We start from the raw sequence: 24,667 nt of genomic DNA on the forward strand, positions 1-24,667 counted from the left end.
TATTTTTTGACATGAAGGTCAGGAGCTATTTATCTAAGTACCATTGATACACAACATGATTTTGTTCAAAAAATGATCGAAATAATTAGTTTTGCTTAAAATTTGAGCTCCCTTGCGCCTATAGTTAACCTATTGTTCCTATAGTAGCACTACTGAGAGAAACTATTTTTTATTATACCAAATAATTAATGAATTAGGAACTTTTTTTACATCAAATGATCCACACTTTCAAGGAAAAATATAAAAGCTTTGTAATAATACGGTTTTGATTAGTATTTTGCCAACGCCGTGATGCTAGTGCTACTATAGGAACAGAAATTAGAAATAGTGCTACTATAGGCACATGTATTCCTATAGTGGCACAAGCGATAATAAATGCAAACATATGAGTTTTCGCAGTTTTCATATTTTTTCCACAAAACCAAGATAAAAAGCTTTCAGATGATGTAAAAATAATGACGCTAGCGTTATTTTTCGATTTTATACGAATATTTGTTCTTAGCTATGCGGCTATTGGTACATCGACCCTACAGGTTACGCCTTTGGTTTCCATCATATGGGCTAATGGATTATGCTCTCCCATCGCGGCAAGGTCGCATAACCAAGGGGAGGGATTTTCATGAGATATTTTCATGTTAAAAAACATATGCTGCATTATCAACCATTCCAAAACGAATCAAATAATTGTTATGTCTAACTATCTCAAGCAGTAGCTACCTTATGATTCTGGTACATTTTACTTGTTCGTACCTACGGAATTTTTGGGCTATAAATACTTGTTGAACTGTGGACTGATTAACATATTACTTTTATCCTTTATATAGAGGAAAAATAACCATAACATTTAGAAGATGTGATGTCCGAGCATCTTTCTAGTGAATTTTAAGTTAGTTCGTTGACGAAATCACAAATTAAAGTGGTTTGTGTATTTTGTATCAAATGCATATGGTTTATCCTAGGGATCATATATATGCCCATGTTATTTAAATAGGGGCGAATTTCAATAGAAATTACTAAAAAAATAAGAATCAGGGTTTGAAAGATATAGCATTTGAACACTAACTGAAACTTGAACAACATTTTATGAAAGGAAGGCCAACTTTAGATGTTTAAAATTTCGACTAGTGTTAAATACACAGCGCAACAAAAATGACATTTTTGCGTGTCTCAATGATAAAATTATGTGTCTCTAGTAAATTTGTGGTCGCTGAATCTGATGCCCTTCTCAGAAATGTCCATGCAAGTCGCAGTTTTTATCTACAGGTCGCCAAAGTTGTATAAAATACCGGTTTAATTGATGTTTACATGAAATTTAAAGTATGATTTATCAAATTTTTTTGTGATGTGCAAGCATGCAAAAAAGGACTTAAACTTTCATTTAAGATATAGTTTGGTTGAAATTTCACGATAAAATATAGATTAAATCAATTTTTTCAACATGCTTGCACTGCCCATAACTGCCCATAAATTATAGACATGAAGTTTGAATTATGTGGCAAATTAAGCGAATAAATTGCCATACAAGCTCAATGTGATATAGAAGAGGTGAGGAGAAAGTCTGTGTGTGATTGTATTAGTGCAGTGGAAATTCAAAATAAACATGGGTGACGTCATACGGTTCCAACGGAATGCTAAGAATGGGTACAAAACGTTCCATATCGTGGAACAAGCTAAGGTTAGACCGAAAAAAACCAGCAGCTAACACCTAGACGTAATAGTCGTACAAGTATATTCCAAGAATATGTTTGTTGTTTATTACCAACAAAAATATTCTTGGAATATACAGGGGATAGGCAAAATGATTGAGATAGGCAAAATTTTGCCCAAATTCAAATGCTTATAACTGTATGAAAAATGGATGAAATTGGATGCATCTGGAAGCAGTCGACGGCAAATTTGGTCCAGTTTTAGGAACTTTCTGGGCCATGCATATTTGCCACTGGACACCGGAGATGTTCCGGATTTTCTGAGGTCATGTCCAAATGTCATTTTTTCTGTCGCTTGTATTTTTGTGCGGTGTAAAGTTCGATAGATGTTTGCAATTTTCCTAGAAACTAGAACTAATAGGAAGTTGAATGCCACTGGACGCATTAAGATTGGTTGGAAATCTTCAGAAATATGACCATTTCCGTAAAACTGGTTCCGGAAAGCATGGTCAGTCATGTTTGTATTTCAAATCATGTAAATATTATCCGGAGCTATATCCAAGCGGACAGCAACCTTAAAAATGATGTTTCCTGCAGCGTATTCAGAACCATTACATGCACAGACCACTCTATAGAAGGTTTCAGGTACCCCGGGGGAAGTGGTCAATTAGGAACATATCCGGAACCATATCAATATGGGCATCAAACTTCATGATTTTCAAAGGTTATGCTTTCCGAAGCATTTTCAGCATCACCGGCTGCCATGACCACTTTATAGTAGGTTCCAGGTGCCCCGGGGGATGTGGCCAATTCAAAACATGCCCGAAAACACATCAATATGGGTATAAACATCAAGATTTTTGAAGGTGATGCTAATAGAAGTATTTACAGCGCAACTTATTTATACGACCACTGTATAGCAGGTTCCATGGGCCCTGGGGGATGAGGTCATGTTTCGAATTGGCCACATCTCTAGGGGCTCCTGGAATCTACTATAGAGTGATTATTACATCATGTGATTCTGAAAATGATCGCCATTTTCCAAGTCCCATGGATCTTACTTTTTATGGTAGAATGTGATTCTAAACAGATGAACGGACATGTTCCGAATCGGCCACATTCCCCGGGGCAGCTGGAACCTACTATAAAGTGGTCATGGCAGCCGGTGATGCTGGAAATGCTTCGGAAAGCATAAACTTTAAAAATCATGAAGTTTGATGCCCATATTGATATGGTTCCGGATATGTTCCTAATTGACCACTTCCCCCAGGGTACTTGGAACCTTCTATAGTGTAGTCTGTGCATCTAATGGTTCTGAATATGCTGCAGGAATCATCATTTTTAAGGTTAGTGTCCGCTTGGATATAGCTCCGTATAATATTAACATGATTGGAAATACAAACATGACTGACCATGCTTTCCGGAACCAGTTTTACGGAAATGGTCATATTTCTGAAGATTTCCAACCAATCTTAATGCGTCCGGTGGCATTCAACTTCCTATTAGTTCTAGTTTCTAGGAAAATTGCAAACATCTATCGAACTTGACACCGCACAGAAATACAAGCGACAGAAAAAATGACATTTGGACATGACCTCAGAAAATCCGGAACATCTCCGGTGTCCAATGGCCAATATGCATGGCCAAGAAAGTTCCTAAAACTGGACCAAATTTGCCGTCGACTGCTTCCAGATGCATCCAATTTCATCCATTTTTCATAAAGTTATAAGCATTTGAATTTGGGCAAAATTTTGCCTATCTCAATCATTTTGCCCTGGGAGGGAGAAACCAATACGAAATTTATGTACGTCAAGGTGAGCCGAGATTCTGCTGTCACGAACTGTCACTGTGAGCCCAGATCTAAAACAATGGACAAACATGATAAAAGCGCGTAATTGATTAAAACTAATTTTTGCATTTTATCAAATGTGACAAAAAATCGATTGAAAAGCTATTCATGCTTATTCAAAAGTAATGTCACAATAGCACCTTTTATCCTGATTGAATATAAAGTGTTCAAATACGCATTATTTTACTTTTTCCAATAAAAACGAAAATTAAATGCTCAGAAAACTTTGGCCCTTTTTCCATGTTTGTCCAGAACGATCAAAGGAACACAACAAAAGAAAACTAGCGATTTTCATCAAGTCTGCCTTGATTGTCGTTGGCAAGCTGGAGTTTTCTTGCAATTCAAAATAACTTTGTGTCATATTTCGTGTGTAATATCGGTGCCTCCCTCCCAGATTTTGCCTATCCCCTGTACTTCGCGGTTGAAAAATATTATTTTTCCTTTTTCCCAATCAAATTGAATAAGCACTACAGCACTACAATCACGAATGCATCATCTAACGCAAAGTGTTAGTGAAATGCATGCACATCTATTATCTGCAAGTATTTTGCGGCTCAGCCTACATCTCAGTACTTTACGGTTTCACTTATAGTTTCATCTCATGCATTATAAAATTCCATCCTAAAATAAAACAAAAGTTAAAACTAAATTACATGAATTACCTCGAGAGCCATTTTCCCGTGCTGATTTTTTTTCGTGTTTTTGTTTGTCTAACAACACACAACACAACCTTGGTAACGAAAGGGTGACTAGCAATGCAGCCTCAGAAACTTTCGATAACAAACAGTATGACGTCACACATATTCATAATGCAATGGGTTGCTGAGTGAAAAAATATCGGTGCACTAATACATACAAACAGTTGTGTATTATACAGAATCATCTCCTCACCTGTATTATAGCACATTGATACAAGCTGGCAAAATTGCATGCAAGTTGGCTGATATAGTCAAATTTTGCATTTTCAACAGCCAATATCTCAAAAACTAGAAGTGCTATGATATTTTTTAAAACGACAATGGATTCAGCAACCCTTAAGAGGAAAATAACCATCATCGTTTTATAAATTTCCAAAACCAGTTTTTTTTTGCACTAAATTCAAGTAATGGTCATGAAAATCTATCATTGCATTGCACTTGCTATCAGTAATGCGATGATAGATTTTCGTGTAGATTTCTTTAAATTTGAATGAAAAAACTGGTTTTTAATTTTTGATGATTGTTGATGATTGAATGATGGATTCTTGAGCCTTAATTAAGTATTTTGATGCTTGAGACAGAAACGTGTTTCGCAGTACTGAACTCAAGTCATTTTTGACGAAAATGCAGATGGGACTGACTTACGATTCACGGCAGTAGAGTTCTGTGAAATTTTCAGCATTTTCGGTGGTGATTTAAAGGTGTCCTAAAAACAATTTAGGTTTATATGGAAATAATGTTGCTGAAGAAACAAATCCATTTTGAGCTATTTTTGTTCGGGATTTTTCTAGATTTCCAATAATAAATATATAAATCCAATAATATATGAATCTATAATAATACCGGGTACCCCCGTTGGTTTGACCACATTTAATCTGAACACTTTTTAATTTGTACTCCGCTAATTTGCACATCGTTCAGATTAAAAATGAAACGGAGTATAGTGAAATGGAACACTGTGGAACGGAACGCAGAATCAAAACGAAACAGCCAAAAGGGTAACCAGAAGTACGATTTTCTGTTGTTCGTAGGGTTACTAGAAGTTCAAATTAAAAATGAAACCCGATGGTTTGCATAAGGTACCGTTCAAATAAGCGAGGGTGCACGGTAGTCTTATTAAATTTGGCCAGGGCTTAATGAAAACCAACAATCAATCTATATAACACATCCCGGCTTAGTGAATACCTGAGAAAGAGGAGACAGCTCACTGACAGTTGGCATGTTTTCTTGCCTTCTTTGACTTCTTTTTTGAATTCTTGGTTTGAGCACAATGGTCAGATGAACTTATTTTGGTCAAAATCAATCACTTTATGTTGTTCACTATGAAAAAGAATGAGGAGTTAAAAAAAATCAATAGAAGTTTGGCACACTCAACTATATTTAGGCATTAAATTTTTTGAAATGTGAAAATATCGAAAAACACCTAGAAATTTTAATAACGTTCACTTGAATTTTGACGGTTTTGCACGCTCTGCCCTTCGTATGTGCCGGTTTTCAAGTAACAGTTTTTTTTTTTTTTTTTTTTACTTGATCATTTATTTATTAGGCTCATGCGCCATTACGGAGCCGAGTTCTTTTGATTTTATTTACAAATTCATGGTGTTTTCTTAATTTTCTATGTTAGTTTTGGGGAACCGAAAAACTCGCGGTTTGGTCGAGGTTAGGGGTAACAATTATTTAAAGGAAGGGATAGGACAATGGGATCGTTCCGTTGACATTCAGCAGCTTTAAGGTGTGACGTGTTTGCTTTGCTGCTGGTCGAACGTTGAGTGGACAATGACAACCTGTAACGATACAAAAAGACGGGTTTCGAGGGGACACAAGGTGAACAAGTGGACCAACAAGAAAGGGGAGTTAAACAAGAATGTTAGCTTGTTTCAAAAAATTGTACATAAGCTTCATGTACACAAAGTCAAGTTTACCCAACACATCCCTTATGTCTTCCTTTTCTGGTTTCCCTTGGGCCCTGAGGGATGCACAAAAATCAGATCTGGCAAAACCGTATTCGGGGCATTCCCAAACTACGTGGTTGATATCTTGGTAACCTGCACCGCAGCTGCAGTGATTGCTATCTGTGAGCCCTATTCGATAGAAGTGAGAGCCTAGAGAGTAGTGATTGGACATAAGACGACACATTACCTTAATAAAGTCTCGGCTTAAGTCCAACCCCTTGAACCACGGCTTCTTCGATACCCGCGGGAGAATGGAATGTAACCACCTGCCCAATTCTCCGGCATCCCACTTTTGTTGCCAGCTGACCAATGCATGTTGACGAGCCATTGAAAAAAATTCATTGAAGGCAATTTGTCGATCATAAATATCGCCTTCCATAGCGCCCACCTTGGCAAGCGAGTCCGCTTTCTCATTGCCTGGAATCGAGCAATGCGAAGGGACCCAGGCCAAGGTGATAGTATATGATTCATTCGATAGAGCACTCAATGTAGATCGTATTTCACCGAGGAAATACGGAGAGTGCTTTACCGGCCTCATTGAACGAATAGCCTCTATGGCATAGTTTCCCAAACTGTGGGTCGCGACCCCCAGGGGGGTCGTGAGCTGCACTCTGGTGGGTCGCGAAAAAAAACTCAATTTGTATTAATTGCCTTAGATTTTTTTTCTACATTTTCAAATGTCTCCCCGAATTGAAGTAAAAATGGTTAGGTACCTACTGATGATCACAGCTTGACATGGCATTTCAAATTTTCTTGGAACAATATTAAAAAATTGAAGCTGTCAAATATTTTGTTCAAAACAAACTTAATTTTTCATATAATAAAAGTTTTGCGTAAATATGGTGAACTATTTTACATCAACGCTAATGTGCAAGGAGTTTGGTTAAATGCATAGATTTACATACTATATTTCTGTGTGTGTGTGTGTGTGTGTACAATCCACCTCCCACTGACCGGCAGTGTTTTTATGGAAGAAAATTGTATGCATGTATTTATTGATACCCTTCGATATCTTCATATCTGCAGACAATTTTAGCCCAGGAGATGAAAGGTGATAGCTCTACTGAAATTCCAACGACCCATTTCAAGAATGGCAGTAAATACACACACATTCTGAGGTCATTTTCATATACAGTAAGCCCCGCATAAAAACACCCAGATATCAAATGGATATCTGAAATATTTTTACACTTCCCGAATCGAAAATTAAATGTTCGACCCTGGCACGTATTTAGTTTCATATGGAAATAGGTAGGTAAATAATAATGAAGAATGATTTTACCAGGATGTAATGCTGTTTCTTCCGTCGCAGCCCTGTGCTTACCGCAAAATACAACGCACTTTTTCACTGCACTGCGCGCGAAACACCAGATTTACATACTATATTTCTGTGTCAAAATTCTGAAACATAAATTCATGAAACATGAAATTTAGCCAAAAATGAAATTTTACAATATTTGTTCAGCAAATTTTATCACAAATACTGGGAGTCAGTGATTTTTAATAATAAACTGCACTCTTACTGCTAAAATTTCTAGTCGAGCAAAAATTAACCATCGAAAATATCACAAAATTGATAACTTTAGTTTAGAAAAACTTTTTTTTCTTGATTCCTGAAATTCTATGTAAAGTTTATATTTCCATAAAAAATGTATTAAGGTTGAATATAATATTTCGATGTGAACAATATTATTTGAACCAGAATTAGTGACATTGAAATGTTGGCAACATCGAAAACTCTGTAATTTAAACGTTCTAGGTACATATCGTTTCCAATAAAGTAACGATAGACTTCGAAAGTTTAGGTGGAAAACTAATGTATCAACATTTTTCACCTGGTGGGTCGCGAAGAACACGCCAGAGGGCTAGGTGGGTCGTGCACTCGAAAAGTTTGGGAACCTATGCTCTATGGAGCTAAGGCTATCCGTAAAAATGAAATATTGATCAGAGGGAAGAGAGGCAATTCGCTCTAATGCGTAATGTATAGCCGTTAATTCTGCGATATACACGGAGCAAGGGTTCTGAAGTTTATATGCGGCGCTATGAAACTCGTTATATACACCAAATCCAGTGGAATCATTTGTTTTTGACCCGTCTGTGTAAAACCTTCTATCGCAGCTGACGTGACCGAACTTGCTTGCAAAAAATTTTGGTATTTGCTCCGAACGAAGCAGATCTGGTATTCCACGGATATCTTGCTTCATGGTCAGATCAAAAACTACAGCGGAACTTGAGAAGTCAGGGAAGCAACCGTGATTGGAAAGATTCAAAGAAGGGTTAACCTCCAGAGTCATGTACGCGTAGTACAATGTCATAAATCTTGTTTGAGGATTTCGTTCGATTAGCTTCTCAAAATTTTCAATTACCAACGGGTTTAACACTTCACAGCGGATGAGGAACCTTAACGACAATTCCACGAACCGATCTGATAAAGGCAGTATTCCTGCTAACACCTCTAAGCTCATGGTATGAGTCGAGTTCATACAGCCTAAAGCGATCCGAAGACAGTGATACTGAATACGCTGGAGCTTCAGAATGTGTGTTTTCGTGGCGGATTGGAAGCAAAAACTACCGTATTCAAGAACCGACAGAATCGTGGTGCGATATAGCTTTATCAGATCATCCGGGTGGGCTCCCCACCATGTTCCTGTGAGTGTACGCATGAAGTTGATTCGTTGTTGGCACTTCTGATACAGATATCTAATTTGTTTTCCCCAGGTGCATTTAGAATCAAACCAGACCCCTAAATACATATGTGATAAACCTTGAGAGAGTTCCTTACCCATGAATTGAAGCTCTAGATCCGCAGGATTACGCTTCCTAGAAAAGACAACTAACTCAGTTTTCTCCGGAGAGAATTCGATACCCAGCTTCACAGCCCATGCAGACAAATTGTCCAGAGTATCTTGCAACGGTCCTTGCAAATCGTCCGCCTCTGGTCCTGTGACAGAAACAACGGCGTCATCCGCAAGCTGTCTTAACGAGCAATTTCTCATGAGACAATCATCAATATCTCTTACGTAAAAATTGTAAAGAAGAGGACTTAAACACGAGCCCTGGGGGAGACCCATGTAACTTATTCGCAAAGTTGTCGAGTTTCCATGTGAGAAAAACATATGCTTCTCAGACAACAAATTGTACAAGTAGTTGTTCAAAATCGGGGAAAGTCCACACTCGTGGAGTTTGTCTTAAAGGACATCTACGCAAACTGCATCAAAAGCCCCCTTAATATCCAAAAAGACTGAGCCCATTTGTTCTTTTTGAGCATAGGCGCTCGTTCCTTTGCCTCTGCGGAATCCAAATTGAGTATCTGAGAGAAGGCCATTCGATTCAACCCATTTGTCCAGCCGAAAGAGAATCATCTTCTCTAACAACTTTCGAAGACACGACAACATCGCAATAGGACGGTACGAGTTGTAGTCCGAAGCAGGCTTTCCTGGTTTTTGGATGGCAATAACTCTCACTTGTCTCCAATCATCCGGAACAATGTTGCTCTCCAAGAATGCATTGAACAAGTTCAACAAGCGCCTCTTTGCGACGTCTGGGAGGTTTTTGAGCAAGTTGAACTTAATCCTGTCCATACCTGGGGCAGAATTGTTACATGAAAGGAGAGCAAGTGAGAATTCTGCCATCGAAAAAATTGAGTCCATTTCATTCCTTTCGTCTGGATAATCTCGTGTGATCGTTTGTACTTGGACAGAATCCGGGCAAACTTTCTTCGCGAAGTCGAATATCCATCGAGAAGAGCTTTCACGATCCTCATTTACCGATACCGCATTGCGCATTCTTCTTCCGACCGTCCAAAGAGTTCGCATCGACGTTTCCCGTGATAGGCCATTAACGAAATTCCTCCAGTAACCGCGTTTCTTCGCTTTCACGAGGCTCTTGAACTTGCGGTCAAGAGAGCAATATCGATCGTAGTTATCGCGCGTGCCACGTTTCCGATATTCTTTAAACGCATCTGATCTTTCGCGATAGACTCCGGTGCATTCGCCATCCCACCACGGGGTGGGCGGCCGACGTCGCACTGAAGATCCTGGAACCGGTTTACGCTAAGCTTGAAGAGCACTGTTTATAATCAACGCGGATAAGAATTGGTATTCTTCCAGCGGAGGAAGTATCTCGACCGATTGCTCACCTACGGAGATCGCTTCAGCATATTTTCCCCAGTCGATATGCTTCGTGAGGTCATACGCTACGTCGATCTGGTGTGTTCGACACGAATTATTGGTAACTGAAATTTTGATAGGCAGGTGATCACTACCATGGGGATCCTGAATTACTTTCCACATGCAATCCAATGATAATGAATTCGAACAGATTGAGAGGTCTAACATACTTGGGGGATCTGGAGGTTTTATTCGTGTTGCTTCCCCAGTGTTCAAGATTGTCAGATTGAAGTAGTCGCAAAGATCATATATTAAAGTTGCGCGATTGTCGTCCCTCGGTGACCCCCAGGCTGTACCGTGAGAATTAAAATCTCCTAGGATCAACCATGGCGCAGGCATAGCTTCGCATATTGCCGCAAGGTCTCTGCGAGATACTCTAGCATTTGGCGGTATGTATACACTGGCTATGCTGAGGCTTTTCCCTCGAGCTGTGATATAACATGCAACTACTTCAATGCCTGTCATCGAGGGGAAGTCGATTCTGTAAAAGGAGTGGAGCTTATTAATCCCCAAGAGCACCCCTCCATATCCATCCCCTCGATCTAGACGAATAATATTAAAATCGTGGAAAGAGATATTTTTATCAGAAGTTATCCATGTTTCACAAAGAGCAAATATGTCACAGTGAGTGCTGTGTACTAAAAATTTGAACGCCTCCATATTTTTTATAAGACTTCTACAATTCCACTGTAGCACTTCGATCATTTCTCCGACCTCATTGGATAAGTTAGCCATCGAAAGATATGAACGAGTCAAGAATCGGCCACTTTGAAGCTTCTTCTTCTTCTTTCTGGCGTTACGTCCCAACTGGGACAAAGCCTGCTTCTCAGATTAGTGTTCTTATGAGCACTTCCACAGTTATTAACTGAGAGCTTTCTTTGCCGATTGACCATTTTTGCATGCGTATATCGTGTGGCAGGTACGAAGATACTCTATGCCCTGGGAATCGAGAAAATTTCCCTTACGAAAAGATCCTCGACCAGTGGGATTCGAACCCACAACCCTCAGCATGGTCATGCTGAATAGCTGCGCGTTTACCGCTACGGCTATCTGGGCCCTATTTGCTTTAGAAAAGGTTTCACCAAAGAAAGTGCCATGTTGATTAGGTTTCTCGTTTCGGGTGGTTGAGTTTTTGGGCGAAAAACTGGGGCAACTGGGGTTTTAGATGTTCCCGGAAGTGACGGAAATTCTCCAGCTGAAAATTTGAAACCTGGAGGTGAGGATTTTTTGGTATTTCCGCCATTTCTTGATTTTGCCAAAGGGTTTTGAGGAGAGTTTTGAACAACAGGAACGTTCTGAGAAGCCTGTTGCTTCAAGTGCCGTTTTGTAACCGCACGCTTCCTTTTCGTTCCTGTTTCAATTATGGTATACTCTTCCCCATCCTCAGAGTCATCGCATTGATCATTATCCGGCAGGGATGCGAAGATATTGCTACTGGTTATAGAGTGGGCCGATGGAACAACAGTCGGAGCGATCTTTTTCAGCATGTCTGCATAAGATCGCCTAGACCGTTGTTTCAGGGAGTTTATGGTATGTTTCTCCCGCTCTAGGTACTTCGGGCATGCACTGAGCTCGTGAGGAGCTTGGCCACAAGAGGTACATCTTGGCTCCATATTGCAGGAACCTTCGGCATGTTGTTCGCCACACTTACCGCAGCGTGGTTTGTTGCTGCAGTAAGGTGCAGTGTGGCCCAACTGCCGGCACTTTTCACAGTGCATAACCGTCGGTACGTAGAGACGGACGGGTAATCGAAGACGCCCAATCACAAGGACGCTTGGTAAGGCTGATCCGGAGAAGGTCACACGAAACGAATTTGACGGCTGTTTTGAGCCATCGGGGAACACTTTGTTCATTTGATTTGCATCAAGAACAGGGGCTAGCGGAACGGCACGATTTTTAAACCCACCAGCTCCTGACATGATGTCTGCGCGAGTCAAGTTATGCTCCGTGACCACTCCATAACATTCGACCTCTCGACTGGGAATGTAGACTCTGTACTCCATCAAAAAGAGCTCAAAGGCAGCAATTTTATTCGCCTGGTCGCGGTCACCGACTGTGACACGCAACTTATCACGGCTGGGTGAATCTATCTCGAGGATACCTCGAAACGATTTTGCCAGATCCCTTTCAATTTGAAGTTTGTTCAATGGTTTACCATTCGCTTTGGGCCGAAAGAAAACCAGAAAGGGACCCTTAGATCCGGGTGGGTAAGCTTTATGGCGGGGGGCGCCGGGTTTGAGGAGGAACCAGAGGGGGGAAACGCATGGGATTGGCTTAAACTGCCGGGCAGACCAGAATTAGTAACCATTTGCTTTTGAGACGAATGTGGTAAATCATGAAGAGAGGGATTAACCCTAACATCTCCTGACAATGCAGTACCTGAGTGTACTGGAGGCACAGATGAGGGAGATAAAGGGGGAGAAGGAGTATCATCATCGATGGTCTCCATAGCCTCACTATGTTGGGTTTTTAGAATTTGAGCTATCTGACCCAAAACTAACTCATCGTCAGAAGAGACTAAGGGCCCTATTTTATAAGTCGAGTCGATCAAAAACGACTCGACTGGAGTCACTGTCGATCAAAAATTTCGCTCGACATGGCTCTGTCACTCGAGTTTATCGACAGTTGTCACTCTATGTGACTGGATCACTATGGGAGTCGACGGGTGACATCTGAAATATGCATGCTTACTTTGATCGACAATGACTTCAGACGAGTCACGTGAATTCGCTCGAATTACAAAATAGATCCCTAAATATTCCGGCGAGCCCCCGCCAGTATCATTTGGTTCCATTGCGGAGCAATTTTTGCTCTACCGCAAAGGAAGGTCAACACTCTAATGAGTAACTCTAACTCTAACTTCACTTAATTTAATCACACTGTTTTCAAAGGAATTAAATAAAAACCAACTTACGTGCTATAACTAGTATGGCGAGAAATTCCTAATAGTGTAAAATAAAAAAAAAATAAAAAAAAATTTTGACGAAAAAAAAAATATATATAACAAGAAAAAAAAATCAACGAAGAAAAAAAAAATAACGAAAAAAGTATTTACAAAAAAAATGTAATAATAAAAAAAGAGAAAAAAAAAATATATTTATTTATTTACAAAAAATAAAGCGGAAAAAAAAAACTAATTAATTGAGCAATAAAACACTCCGAGACCACTGTGTCACACGGTGTGTGAATATTACCTTAACAAAATGTTTTGAAAAAATTATCAAAAAATATGCCAATTAATTGAGCGAAAGAGCACTTCGAGACCACTGTGAGAATATCACTCTAACAACGGAGACTAACAGCGACCAAGTAATGCGGATGGTATGGAACTGGAGAGGAACAATACCTACAATCTCCTTTCTGCTGCTTTAGCTGCGAGGACAGATGTACCGGCGTAATGCGATCGTATATTTCTGCAGCTTGTTTTGATGCGATGAAACGATGACGCCGATCGCCTTTGTTCTGCCACGTGGTGCGAATTAGATGGTGCCTCTTGTGGTATTATTGCCACCGATTAATGCTGGTGGTGATGTGGTTAAAGATGTTCAGTCTACCAAACTGGGCTCGGCCAATGGTAGCTGCTCCTTGTGCGGGTGCACTATCGGCAATATGCTTTCCAATCGTAGCCAGGAAAAACCCATATACTTGGGAAAAACACTGGTGAACTTCGGTTTCGGTATGTCACAAAGCGCGATAGTCGACTGACTCGGGCGAGCACTCAACAAGGAATGTGAAGTAACAGTTGGTGACAGGTTCCCTTGACTTTTGGGAGCTCGCAATCAAAGCTAGCTGTCTCCTCCCTCTCCTTTATGGACTGCAAGGGTTTGGTTCACTTCAGTTTTTTTTTACTACAATTAGGTATGACGTGAGTCGACTTGTGTTAATTAAATAAAACGAGTTGGCTTTCGTCACTTTATGCGACTCGTCTCACTTCACCCGACTCGCTTATGACTAAATAAAACTAGGCTCTGTAGTATAGAGTTCCCGTAACGCGGGTAGATCACCTTTTCATGGTGCATCACGGTGTCAAATGTGCTAATCTGAACTCTAGTTTCATCTTGTTTGTCGGGCTAGGGCAATATCCTTTGACAATTCTTTGTTAATGGCGTCAGTTTCTGAAATTAGATCTATTTTACCTAGCAGATGGATAAAGACTCGGAGTCTGTCAGTCCCGCGACTACACTTGAACACGGGCCAAAAATCATGAATATCAACTCAACAAAGACTGTTAATTACTGGTAATTCAAGGACTTGCGTGAATGCTTATTACTAAACAAATTTTCTAGCTTGATTCGGGTTTACTGCTAGCACAAAGACCTTTTTTTTAGTATTTTTCTGGGATTAATTCAAGTGCGAAACAAGGATAGAACTAGTGTTACGTTGCATGGACAAATTTAACTATAGCCCTTTTGGTTTCTAATATATTGAAAATTGTGATCAAAATTGTATTGACCCTTTGAGTCCTTATTCACTTCCTTTGAATATTCATTCTCGAAATTTTTCCTTCTGTGCATCTTCCTAGAGGTAACTTTGAATCGAGTCCTTTAATCATTTGATAATTTTGAATCGAGTCCTTTAATCATTTGATGCATATTCCAACGTCAAATATATTCGATTCCAGAGCGGCTAAAATGACCTGCATCAATAATGCGATAATTTCCATCAAATGATCATAGGAGCAATGGAATGCGAGGATTCAAATTCATCATTAGAAAATGAAGTTTCCCAGGGCATGCTTTTTACATCTCTCTTGTGCAATGATGATTTTGGAAGACTGATGAATAAAATATAACGTCAACGAGATAAGTTAACATTCAGGGAAGATGCTTGATGTCACATCTTTTGAATATTATATGTGAAACTAATGATAATTTAATTAGTTTTGAAATCTAAACAATACAGCATACGGGATTTGTTTTAAATATGAAAATATCCCATGAAAATGGCGCTACATATATATTCCAATCTCAATAGCTGAGGGAAATGAACATCGATGAAACATTTTCAAATTCAATGAAAAGATGCTAGGTAACCAGGGGAAAAGCGCCAATTTTCGACCCAGCACTAATCTTCGACCCATTCATACGTTTTAGCCCTACTTTATATGAAAATCCGAAAAATGGCACATATATCTTGAGGATAGAATATAATGCTTTTCCCCCATCTTTAGAATGGTGGGTGCAGATTTCATAGTCACACTTTTTGGTAATAGGGGAAGTGGTGGTAAAATGGACACCATAAGAATATCATTTAGTTTCTAATGTAAAAACGATTAATTTGTATAATTCTATCGCACAACATCAAAAAAGAGATATTATCTAACGCAGCGACATGAATCCAGACTAAGATATAAAAATTTCTACAATTTTTTATCGTTATTAAAACATGGAGAAAATTTTCATTTTACCTACATAGCCTGAACATCATACAAACGTTTTTGATAATTTATATTGCATATCTCAGAATATATCTATGAATGATAGTAACCCATTCAAAAAAAAGTTCGAAAGGCTTCCGATTCAACATCATATCATTACGATATAGTCGCGTTTGCTCAAAAGGACATGCGGCGATCCCCAGATGAAAGGAACAATCGCGGTTTTGCTCCTTTTTAATTTTGTTCTTATGGGAGAAACATTGCGATGTTTCGTCAAACTCCGTATAATTATGACCTCCGATGATTACGATGACGGATCATTGAACGTTAAAAATCATTTAATTTAACATTTCTTGATGTACGATTATTGTTTAGGTTTTTGAAAATTATCGTAATTAAAAAAAAACAGCTAAGTTGTTTTCGAGCCATTACTCAATAATCATCAAGAGATGTTTATGTATGTAAAGTGTATAAAATAATAAATAATAAATAATAAATGAATTTAGAACATACTCGTTCTTGATCTGATTGTCCCCAATGTGCTCCACTACTGGACAGCAATGTTGCCCGTATTCTCATAAATGTATCCTTTATATCTTCTCGTATGGCAACCGCTTGTGTTTGGGTTAGGCGCCGCATTGCTCGTACTTCTGTTCTCAAATCTTTGGCCTTTTTCTGCAATCCTCGCAGATTATTGTATACTTCCGGTGCGAGCGACAGGTCTGCGTTGTATTGATTCGCCGCTAATACTAGCGGTTTTGGTGGTGGTGCAGGCTTCAACCGATCACGTTCTGAAATATAATTTTCTTTAAGGAAAAATAACATTGTTAACTTTTTCCGAAAGTTACCTTGAGATGATGTTCGTGGCAACGTTGAGGATTTGATTGCAGGTTTTGATGGTTTTGTGTCAGCTTAAAAGGTAAAAAAAAAACAAATATAGAGGATGATTAATTTGAATATGTAACTGGTGCCAAGAACGGGATTCGAACCTAAAACATTGCTAAAAACAACCGCGATGCGTGCACGCTATCCTTGCTACCTCATCAACTTGACGAAAGTAGAGGTTAATTTGGTGCATAAAAGCAACTGCTGCTCGCCACGATGGATACAGGAAAAGTTCTCCATGGATAGGAGAAAGAGAAAACAAACTTATCACAGCTGTGGAAATGTGCAATTATTTATTTTCGCTTTGTTTTGCTGACAGATAAAATCACATGCCAGCTTATCGCTGAAAATTGATGTGAGAGATAAATCCATTATCGTGAGAATGAGTGAGAATTCGGAACCATGTATAAAATGTAAAATGTGAATTTTTGGCGTTTCTACTAATAGCATTGGAAAATCTCATTAATAAACAGAATTCACATGATTTTGACTACATTAAATGTTTATTTCAAAGTACATTGTGACAAGAATTATTTCATTTCATGCCAACAAAACAGTAATTTGTGAAAATTGAATGGATGTTCTGTAAGAATCTGTATACGTGCACGGTGAATGGAGTCCGCACTTAGACTGGTGACTTAACGGTACAGTTGAAATTTTATTTCCATTCCAATGAAAATAGTGATTTAATAAAAATCTAAGAAATCCCGGGATACTGAGATTTCCCGGAATAGACACTCTAGTAGTGTAGACGGTTTCAAATGAAAATAAAGAAGTACACAACACCAATCGAAAATATTGTTTCATCTGAAACGCTGAGAGTTTTTTATTTATTTCGAAGCTACACTGAAATAAGCGTTGAAGTAATAAGAACCATGAAAAGGTTTTTAAATTTACTATTCCAACCAAGATTGAGCTGTGATTTGCGTTTTGTTCGCGCTTGACAATCGCCAGATCCTCGGTTCGATTCTGGCTTGTTGAAAGTTTTTAACCATGATATAGTAATTTTTACTGTCGAAATGATGCCATGGTAAATTTGAAAACACAAACTATTTGAAATAAATGCGAATTTAGTCTGCACAAATCAAGTGGCGCTGTGTATTTAATTTACCCTTCTTCTTCTTCTTCTTTCTGGCGTTACGTCCCCACTGGGACAGAGCCTGCTTCTCAGCTTAGTGTTCTTATGAGCACTTCCACAGTTATTAACTGAGAGCTTACTATGCCAATGACCATTTTTGCATGTGTATATCGTGTGGCAGGTACGAAGATACTCTATGCCCTGGGAAGTCGAGAAAATTTCCAACCGAAAAGATCCTCGACCGGTGGGATTCGAACCCACGACCCTCAGCTTGGTCTTGCTGAATAGCTGCGCGTTTACCGCTACGGCTATCTGGGCCCCTTAATTTAACCCTCTGATATAGTATTTTCAACCGCAACGCTGTTCTCAGTGTAATGTAAACCTCAGTTGAAAGTGCTCAGAAAAGAATGTTATTGTTTTTCTACTTATTTCTGTTGCAAAATAAAAAAAAAACTTATTTTGCTTTCAATTGTTATTGTTCCGATTTTGAAGTGAAATTAATGTTTCTTCAATTTCTTAGTATATCGAAACTAATGGTTCATTCACAAATTTCTTAACGCTAAAAATTGCCATTTTCGACACCCATCCACTCCCTCGCGTTTTATATTAATAATTTTAAGAATTTTGTATGAGCTGTAACTTTTCTATAACATTCACCCACCCCCGTTCAGCGTTTTGAAATTTGTGAGCAGGCCCTATACTGTGGGTAGAAATAGTGAATCGTGTATACACATTGGGCCGTATGAATAAAATGTAGTAAAGTTGAGTTTACTACATTATCGGTAGTAAACGCTATATGTGGAACACGAGTGGAACATGTTTGCACAGAGAAACAGACGTAACACTTAGAATAAATCGCGATCAAAATCATAGTCGCGAAAACATGTACGCCCAATGCTAAAAATTCTGTAGTTGGCCGATGGACCAACAGGGTGCGGTAGTGTGTAAACGTCAAACACGAACAAAAACGACGCGAGCGCTGCGGGTGGTCGATTGTCCACCTACCATATATTCGAATCGATCGTTAAAAAGTTGGTCGATGGACAGCGATGAGAGTGTGACGTCTGTTTGTCTGTGATGTTTGTGTCATTTCTCTTTCTACACCTTTCGAACATACTACAAACAACACGTTGCTATGAATAAAGGTAGCATTTACTAAAAGAGCTACTGGTAGTAAGCTTCAGAGGTTGCTACCCATGCTTTGAGATTGTTGAAATGAATGTAATCCTTAAAATTTGAGTAAATATCATGGTAAAAAGATGTCAGCTTTGATATTTCGAAAGGTATTTTGAAATTTCCGTAGAAATTTTGATATTTCGAAAAGAATTTTGAGATTCCGGTAAGGAATTTTGAATTTATTTGAGAGATCTGCTATTCTTTCTCTTTCTGGCGTTCTTCTTCTTCTTCTTCTTCTTTCTGGCATTACGTCCCTACTGGGACAGAGCCTGCTTCTCAGCTTAGTGTTCTTATGAGCACTTCCACAGTTATTAACTGAGAGCTTACTATGCCAATGACCATTTTTGCGTATATCGTGTGGCAGGTACGATGATACTCTATGCCCTGGGAAGTCGAGAAAATTTCCAACCCGAAAAGATCCTCGACCGGTGGAATTCGAACCCACGACCCTCAGCTTGGTCTTGCTGAATAGCTGCGCGTTTACCGCTACGGCTATCTGGGCCCCTGGCGTTACACACTTAAATTATTTCACCGACCTCAGTAAAATTTTTCGCCGAGAACCCAACAGCTACGAACGTTACCGAGATTCGGTAAACGTTGACCGAGATCTCGGTAAAAGTTTTACCGAGAATCGTCAAATTATTACCGAGATATCAACTGTTGGGTTCTCGGCGAAACCGTTTAAGTGTGTACGTCCTAACTGGGACAGAGCCTAATTTTCAGCTTAGTGTTCTTATGAGTACTTACACAGTTGTTAACTGAGAGCTTTCAATGTCAATTGAGCATTTTGCATGTGAATGTCGTGTGGCAGGTACGAAGATACTCATTATGATAATTATGTTCAATATGGCATTACGATAATTATGTTGTTTCTTAGGAATTCTCGGTAGAAGGATGGATTTTAGCTAATTATAAAGTAATTCTTAATTTTTGTAAGAATTAATGACTAACTGACATCCAAGATTCTCTGATTTCTTTCGGAATTCTGGAATCTCTATAGTAATTCTGGGTTTCCGATAGGCATTCTAGATTTGTTATAACAATTCTGGGATTCTTTTGGGAATAATGTAAATCCGGTATTTGATCTGGCTATTAATCTTTTGAAATTATTAGGGTATCTTTAAGTCGGTATTTCTGTAAGAATCTCTTAGATTTCAGTGAGATTCCTGCAAACTCTGCTCCGAATCTTTGGAATTCGTATAAATTTTAGATCCCTTTGATTTCCAGTTCCGTTGAGATTTCAGAGGAAATCTGCTATTATAGTATAAACCTTTGAATGTCTGAATGAAAAAATGTAAAAGAAAATCCTTAATTTAACCACTATTGTGAGAATTTGTTTTTATTTCTAAGAATTCCAGGGATAGTAAAAGGAAACCTACCGAAATAAGGAGAATACCACAGAACTACTAAGAAATACATATCCATCATCGGAGTTCAACATGCTGTTTTTTTTTAATTCACAGAGGAAGCTCAAAATTCTACAGCTATTTCATCAAATTTATAGTACTGGAATTTTGAAAATGTTAGGAACTTTATTATTCCATAATCTCAAGATTCCTTCATAGGAGATTTCTAGCTGAAATTCCAAAATTCTCAGAAAAAAATCTTTGTAATCATCATCATAAAATTCACACAATTCAAATTATCGCAAATCTATACCTCAAATCGTGTAAAATTACATAGTTTACATGAATTAATGTCCATGCTCAATTACGCGATGTATAGCGGGAATTCACATGATTTGTCGTGCGAATAAGCGACAAATTTGGCATGCATGATTTTATTGATTTTAAGTGTCACTCTGAATGGAATTTTCTTAACGTGCAGCACCACTCTGCACTCTGAATAGAATTTTCTTAACGTGCAGCATCAGTCACTGCTCATGTTCGAAAGTAGTAGGTACTACATGTTCGAAAGGTTTTTTATTCATACCAAAAGTGTAGTAAACTTTGTGGATTTTGTTTTTGAGTAGATGCTACATGTAGTAAAGTTCAACGCTTTTTATTCATACCGCCCACTGTGAATTACTCAAAACATGACATGGCTGCAAATAACTTTAAGTGGACGTATGAAATTTCTTATAAGAAAATCATATGATATAGTTACTAATTTATCAATATAGATGTCACTAGAGGTATGCTGTCAGACTTGCAGTAATTTGCGTACACACACGCTGTTCAGTTAAGATTACTTTACTTTTTTTCGGTCTAGAAGATATAACTAATACTGTATATGGGCCGGGCATTATTCTGATATGGATTGAGTTATATCGTTTTAGTTTTTGGAAACTGAGTTGGTGAAAATCATAAAAAAAAACGCAAAAAACCAAACATCAGACAAATTTTAGTTTGATCTAACTTGAGCCAGTTTTGGGTTGAAACTGTGATTCAGGACGGGTTTCTTCAATTCCAACCTACGTTCAAAAACGATTTTGACATCAGATAGACGAAATAAATTCTAGGGTTTCAATGCTAATAATGGACCCCTTAGTAGCTGAAATTCATTCTAGACGCTTTTCCGCAATGATATCTCAGACGCATATACGTTTTATGGAGTCTAACAACAAATTCAATATCTTTACTTCATAGTACGTCTATGAAACATACAAAATCATTCAATTTTTCCAGCGAAATATGCATTTGAAAAACTGTTGTCCGAATGCCTATTATGGACCCTCCCGGGGTCCATAATAGGATTGTTTACAAATTTGACGTTGCGTATTATGGACCCTCCATTTGATTCCCATGTAATCCGGCTCGCTGCCGACGAGCCTATTATGGACCCACCTGGAAATGCGTATTATGGACCCTCTTGTGAGGTTTAATTTAATTTACAAAACTGTTCAAATATCTGTATTTATGCGTCTCAAACCAAATATTTTGCCTGAAACAAAGTAATCGAAGTTCCCCCGGTGGATTTTCATAGGAATAAAGTTGCTTTGAGTGTTAATTTTATGTTTTTCTGTAGGGGGTCCATAATACGCAAAGGGTCCATAACCGGCATCGACTCCCTACTTACTGCCTAAAATAAACGCTTATTTAAAAAATAAGAGAGATGCACGCTAAGGAAATATTAGATATCGGATATGTTAATTTCAATCATCACGTACAGTAAACGTCTATCTATACGTAAAATATGTGCCTCATTCAATACATCCCCGTTAGTTTTGAGTTAGCGTCTAATAGCAATAGAGTTACCGTAAGATGGGGTAACATTGATCAGCGAGGTAACATCAATCAGGATGACCCTTCTCGTAAAAAAATGTAAATCTTAATTTTTCGATGGAACATTTTCAATGCAAGAATGGATGACTTATAAGAATTTAAGTTTTTGCGAAAATAGAGTTTTGTTCATTTGTAAATGTATTAACTTTTAGAAACAATGATCTGTAGTCATTGTCGATCAGAGTAAGCATGCATATTTCAGATGTCACCCGTCGACTCCCATAGTAATCCAGTCACATAGAGTGACAACTGTCGATAAACTCGAGTGACAGAGCCGAGTCGAGCAAAACTTTTGATCGACAGTGACTCCAGTCGAGTAGTTTTTGGTCGACTCGACTTATAAAATAGGGCCCTTAATTTCCTTAGGAAATTGCCTACAATTGGGCGTATTCCGCGAATGATGGAGTTTTTAATTTTAAAATAACCGAAAAAGCGTTGGCCTTCATGTTCGGGTTCAGGGGCCAAGATATTAGTAAGCAACGGCAATTTTTTTTAAGCATACTTAGGGCCCTATTTTATAAGTCGAGTCGATCAAAAACGACTCGACTGAAGTCACTGTCGACCAAAAATTTCGCTCGATTCGGCTCTGTCACTCGAGTTTATCGACAGTTGTCACTTTATGTGACTAGATTACTATGGGAGTCGACGGGTGACATCTGAAATATGCATGCTTGCTTTGATCGACAATGACTACAGATGAGTCACATGGAACCGCTCGATTTATAAAATAGACCCCTTAAAATATTTAGGCCAGTACTTGTTTTAAAAATATAAAACTTTCAACATTTGCATTTTCGAAAGAAATTTTCAAGAATTATTCAAACTCCGGATTACGAGGAAGAATGTCGTTGGCGTCAATGTCGGAACATCTTTTGCTGGACGAGATAGGTGGAGCTATAAGTGTCAGCGCGAAAAAGTATGCAGTAAGATAAAGTAAAAATGTTCACCACAACAATACTTATACAGACAACTCTTCCTAACTCGATATTGAAGGGACCATCGAGTTGGGGAGGTATCGAGTTACAGAACACAAAACCAGTGCAACTGTGATCCAAGGGATCACGGAGAAAAAAGACCTTAGACCTTAGTGCAACCAATTCATTGGTTGAAATTTAATGTAGAGTTTTGGTTGTTTTCAACTGCATTTTTGTTGATGTAAATCTCTAATTTTTATTGAAACAAAATAGATTCTTACAAGGGAAGGTCACGATGGTGTTACACGGGGTTTTCAACCGGACTATTTTTGTTAGACTCTACATGTCGGAATATGAAAAACCCCAAAGCCTTTCGGGTGATGGACCAGTGGTGAAGCCAGGAGGGGCTCTTAAAGGGGTAATTTTGTACGTATCTTACATTATTTAGCTAATTGGAAATTTGACAAAAAAATTTTTTTAGTATTTTTTGTGATGGTAGAGAACAGAATTGACATTAATGTATGTTTAAAATTTATTTTTTCCATGCCATAGGCGCAATCGGAATGGGTTTCTCATTGGTATACTACTCTAATAAAACCAAATTTGTTTTGGTGCTCATATTCCATGTAATTAACGTCAATGGCATAAAAAAACGTTATAAACATACATTAAAGTTCGTTGTGTTCATTACTATCTTACAAAATACTGAGAGAAATCTTTTTGACAAATTTTCAATTGACTCAATAATATTATATTCGTACAAAATCGATCCTTTCAGAGCCCCTCCTGGCTACACCACTGATCCATCACCCGAAAGGCTTTGGGGTTTTTCATATTTTGACATGTCGAGTCTAACAAAAATAGTCCGGTTGAAAACCCCGTGTAACACCATCGTGACCTTCCCTTGTTAGTTGATTTCAACCTAAGAAAATATGTTGCGTTTAGTAAAATTTTGTTTGTTCTAAACCGATAATTTAAATGTTTTTAACAAATGTTCACTTTGTTTTTAACAAAGTGTTAGTTGTTTTTTTTTACTGCTTTGCTCCTTATCAACGCCATTCGGTCCATTGTGTAATTGTTAATTGAACAAAGCTCACAAATCTTCAATATGGAAGTGAAATCAGGTGATGTTTAACTTCAATATACTGCCTTTTGTTTTAATTGCTTATATAAATAATTTTCAATTTAAATTCTAGAATCAAACCACGCACGCAATTACCAGGAATCAAGTGTAATCTTATAGAACCCCGTCAATGAAGCAATACGATTTGAATCACCATTAAAAAGATGCCTGCATGTGTAGAAAGGTATTTATGCATAAAGTATATTTATATATGATACGGACACATTCAACCTCATGCTTTATTCACAGAAACACATTGATATGGCTTTACAATCCGATATTTAGGCGCAAAAAAGCAGGATCCTTGTACGCAAATCAAAAGTCTGGCGGCCATGATAGATAAAAGGAAGCATCAGCGCAAAATGCAGCTAAAATGTGGATCAACTTTATTCGATATTTGCACAAATTTGCATTCTAAATAAAAATACAAAATTTCAGGTTAAAAAAATTTAATTACCATTAAAATAAAAAAAAATCAATATGAAGCGAAAAACAGTAGACCTACCAGCAAACAATGCTTAGAAATTTGTTTACAACAAACTCAATATTGGTAATTTCAAACTAATTTTCATTGTT

General features: G+C 38.2%; 1 protein-coding gene and 1 long non-coding RNA gene across 15 annotated transcripts in view; one reads left to right on the forward strand and one right to left on the reverse strand.

Annotated features, from left to right (window-relative positions):
• LOC5574827 (coiled-coil domain-containing protein AGAP005037) overlaps positions 1 to 24,667 on the reverse strand; it is a 302,411-nt gene that overhangs the window by 71,224 nt on the left and 206,520 nt on the right. For all 14 annotated transcript variants that reach the window (XM_021844163.1, XM_021844162.1, XM_021844160.1 and 11 more), the window contains 2 exons: positions 16,540 to 16,602; positions 16,205 to 16,482 (listed from right to left, as the gene is read on the reverse strand). In XM_021844163.1, coding sequence (XP_021699855.1) covers positions 16,205 to 16,482; positions 16,540 to 16,602 — 341 coding nt within the window. The remainder of the gene's footprint in view (positions 1 to 16,204; positions 16,483 to 16,539; positions 16,603 to 24,667) is intronic.
• LOC110676404 lies at positions 23,963 to 24,556 on the forward strand. The gene is made up of 3 exons (XR_002500349.1): positions 23,963 to 24,092; positions 24,165 to 24,275; positions 24,341 to 24,556. It is a non-coding gene; the product is annotated as an uncharacterized LOC110676404 (long non-coding RNA).

The sequence above is a fragment of the Aedes aegypti genome, chromosome 2 (assembly GCF_002204515.2).
Source record: "Aedes aegypti strain LVP_AGWG chromosome 2, AaegL5.0 Primary Assembly, whole genome shotgun sequence".
Lineage (NCBI taxonomy): Eukaryota > Metazoa > Arthropoda > Insecta > Diptera > Culicidae > Aedes > Aedes aegypti.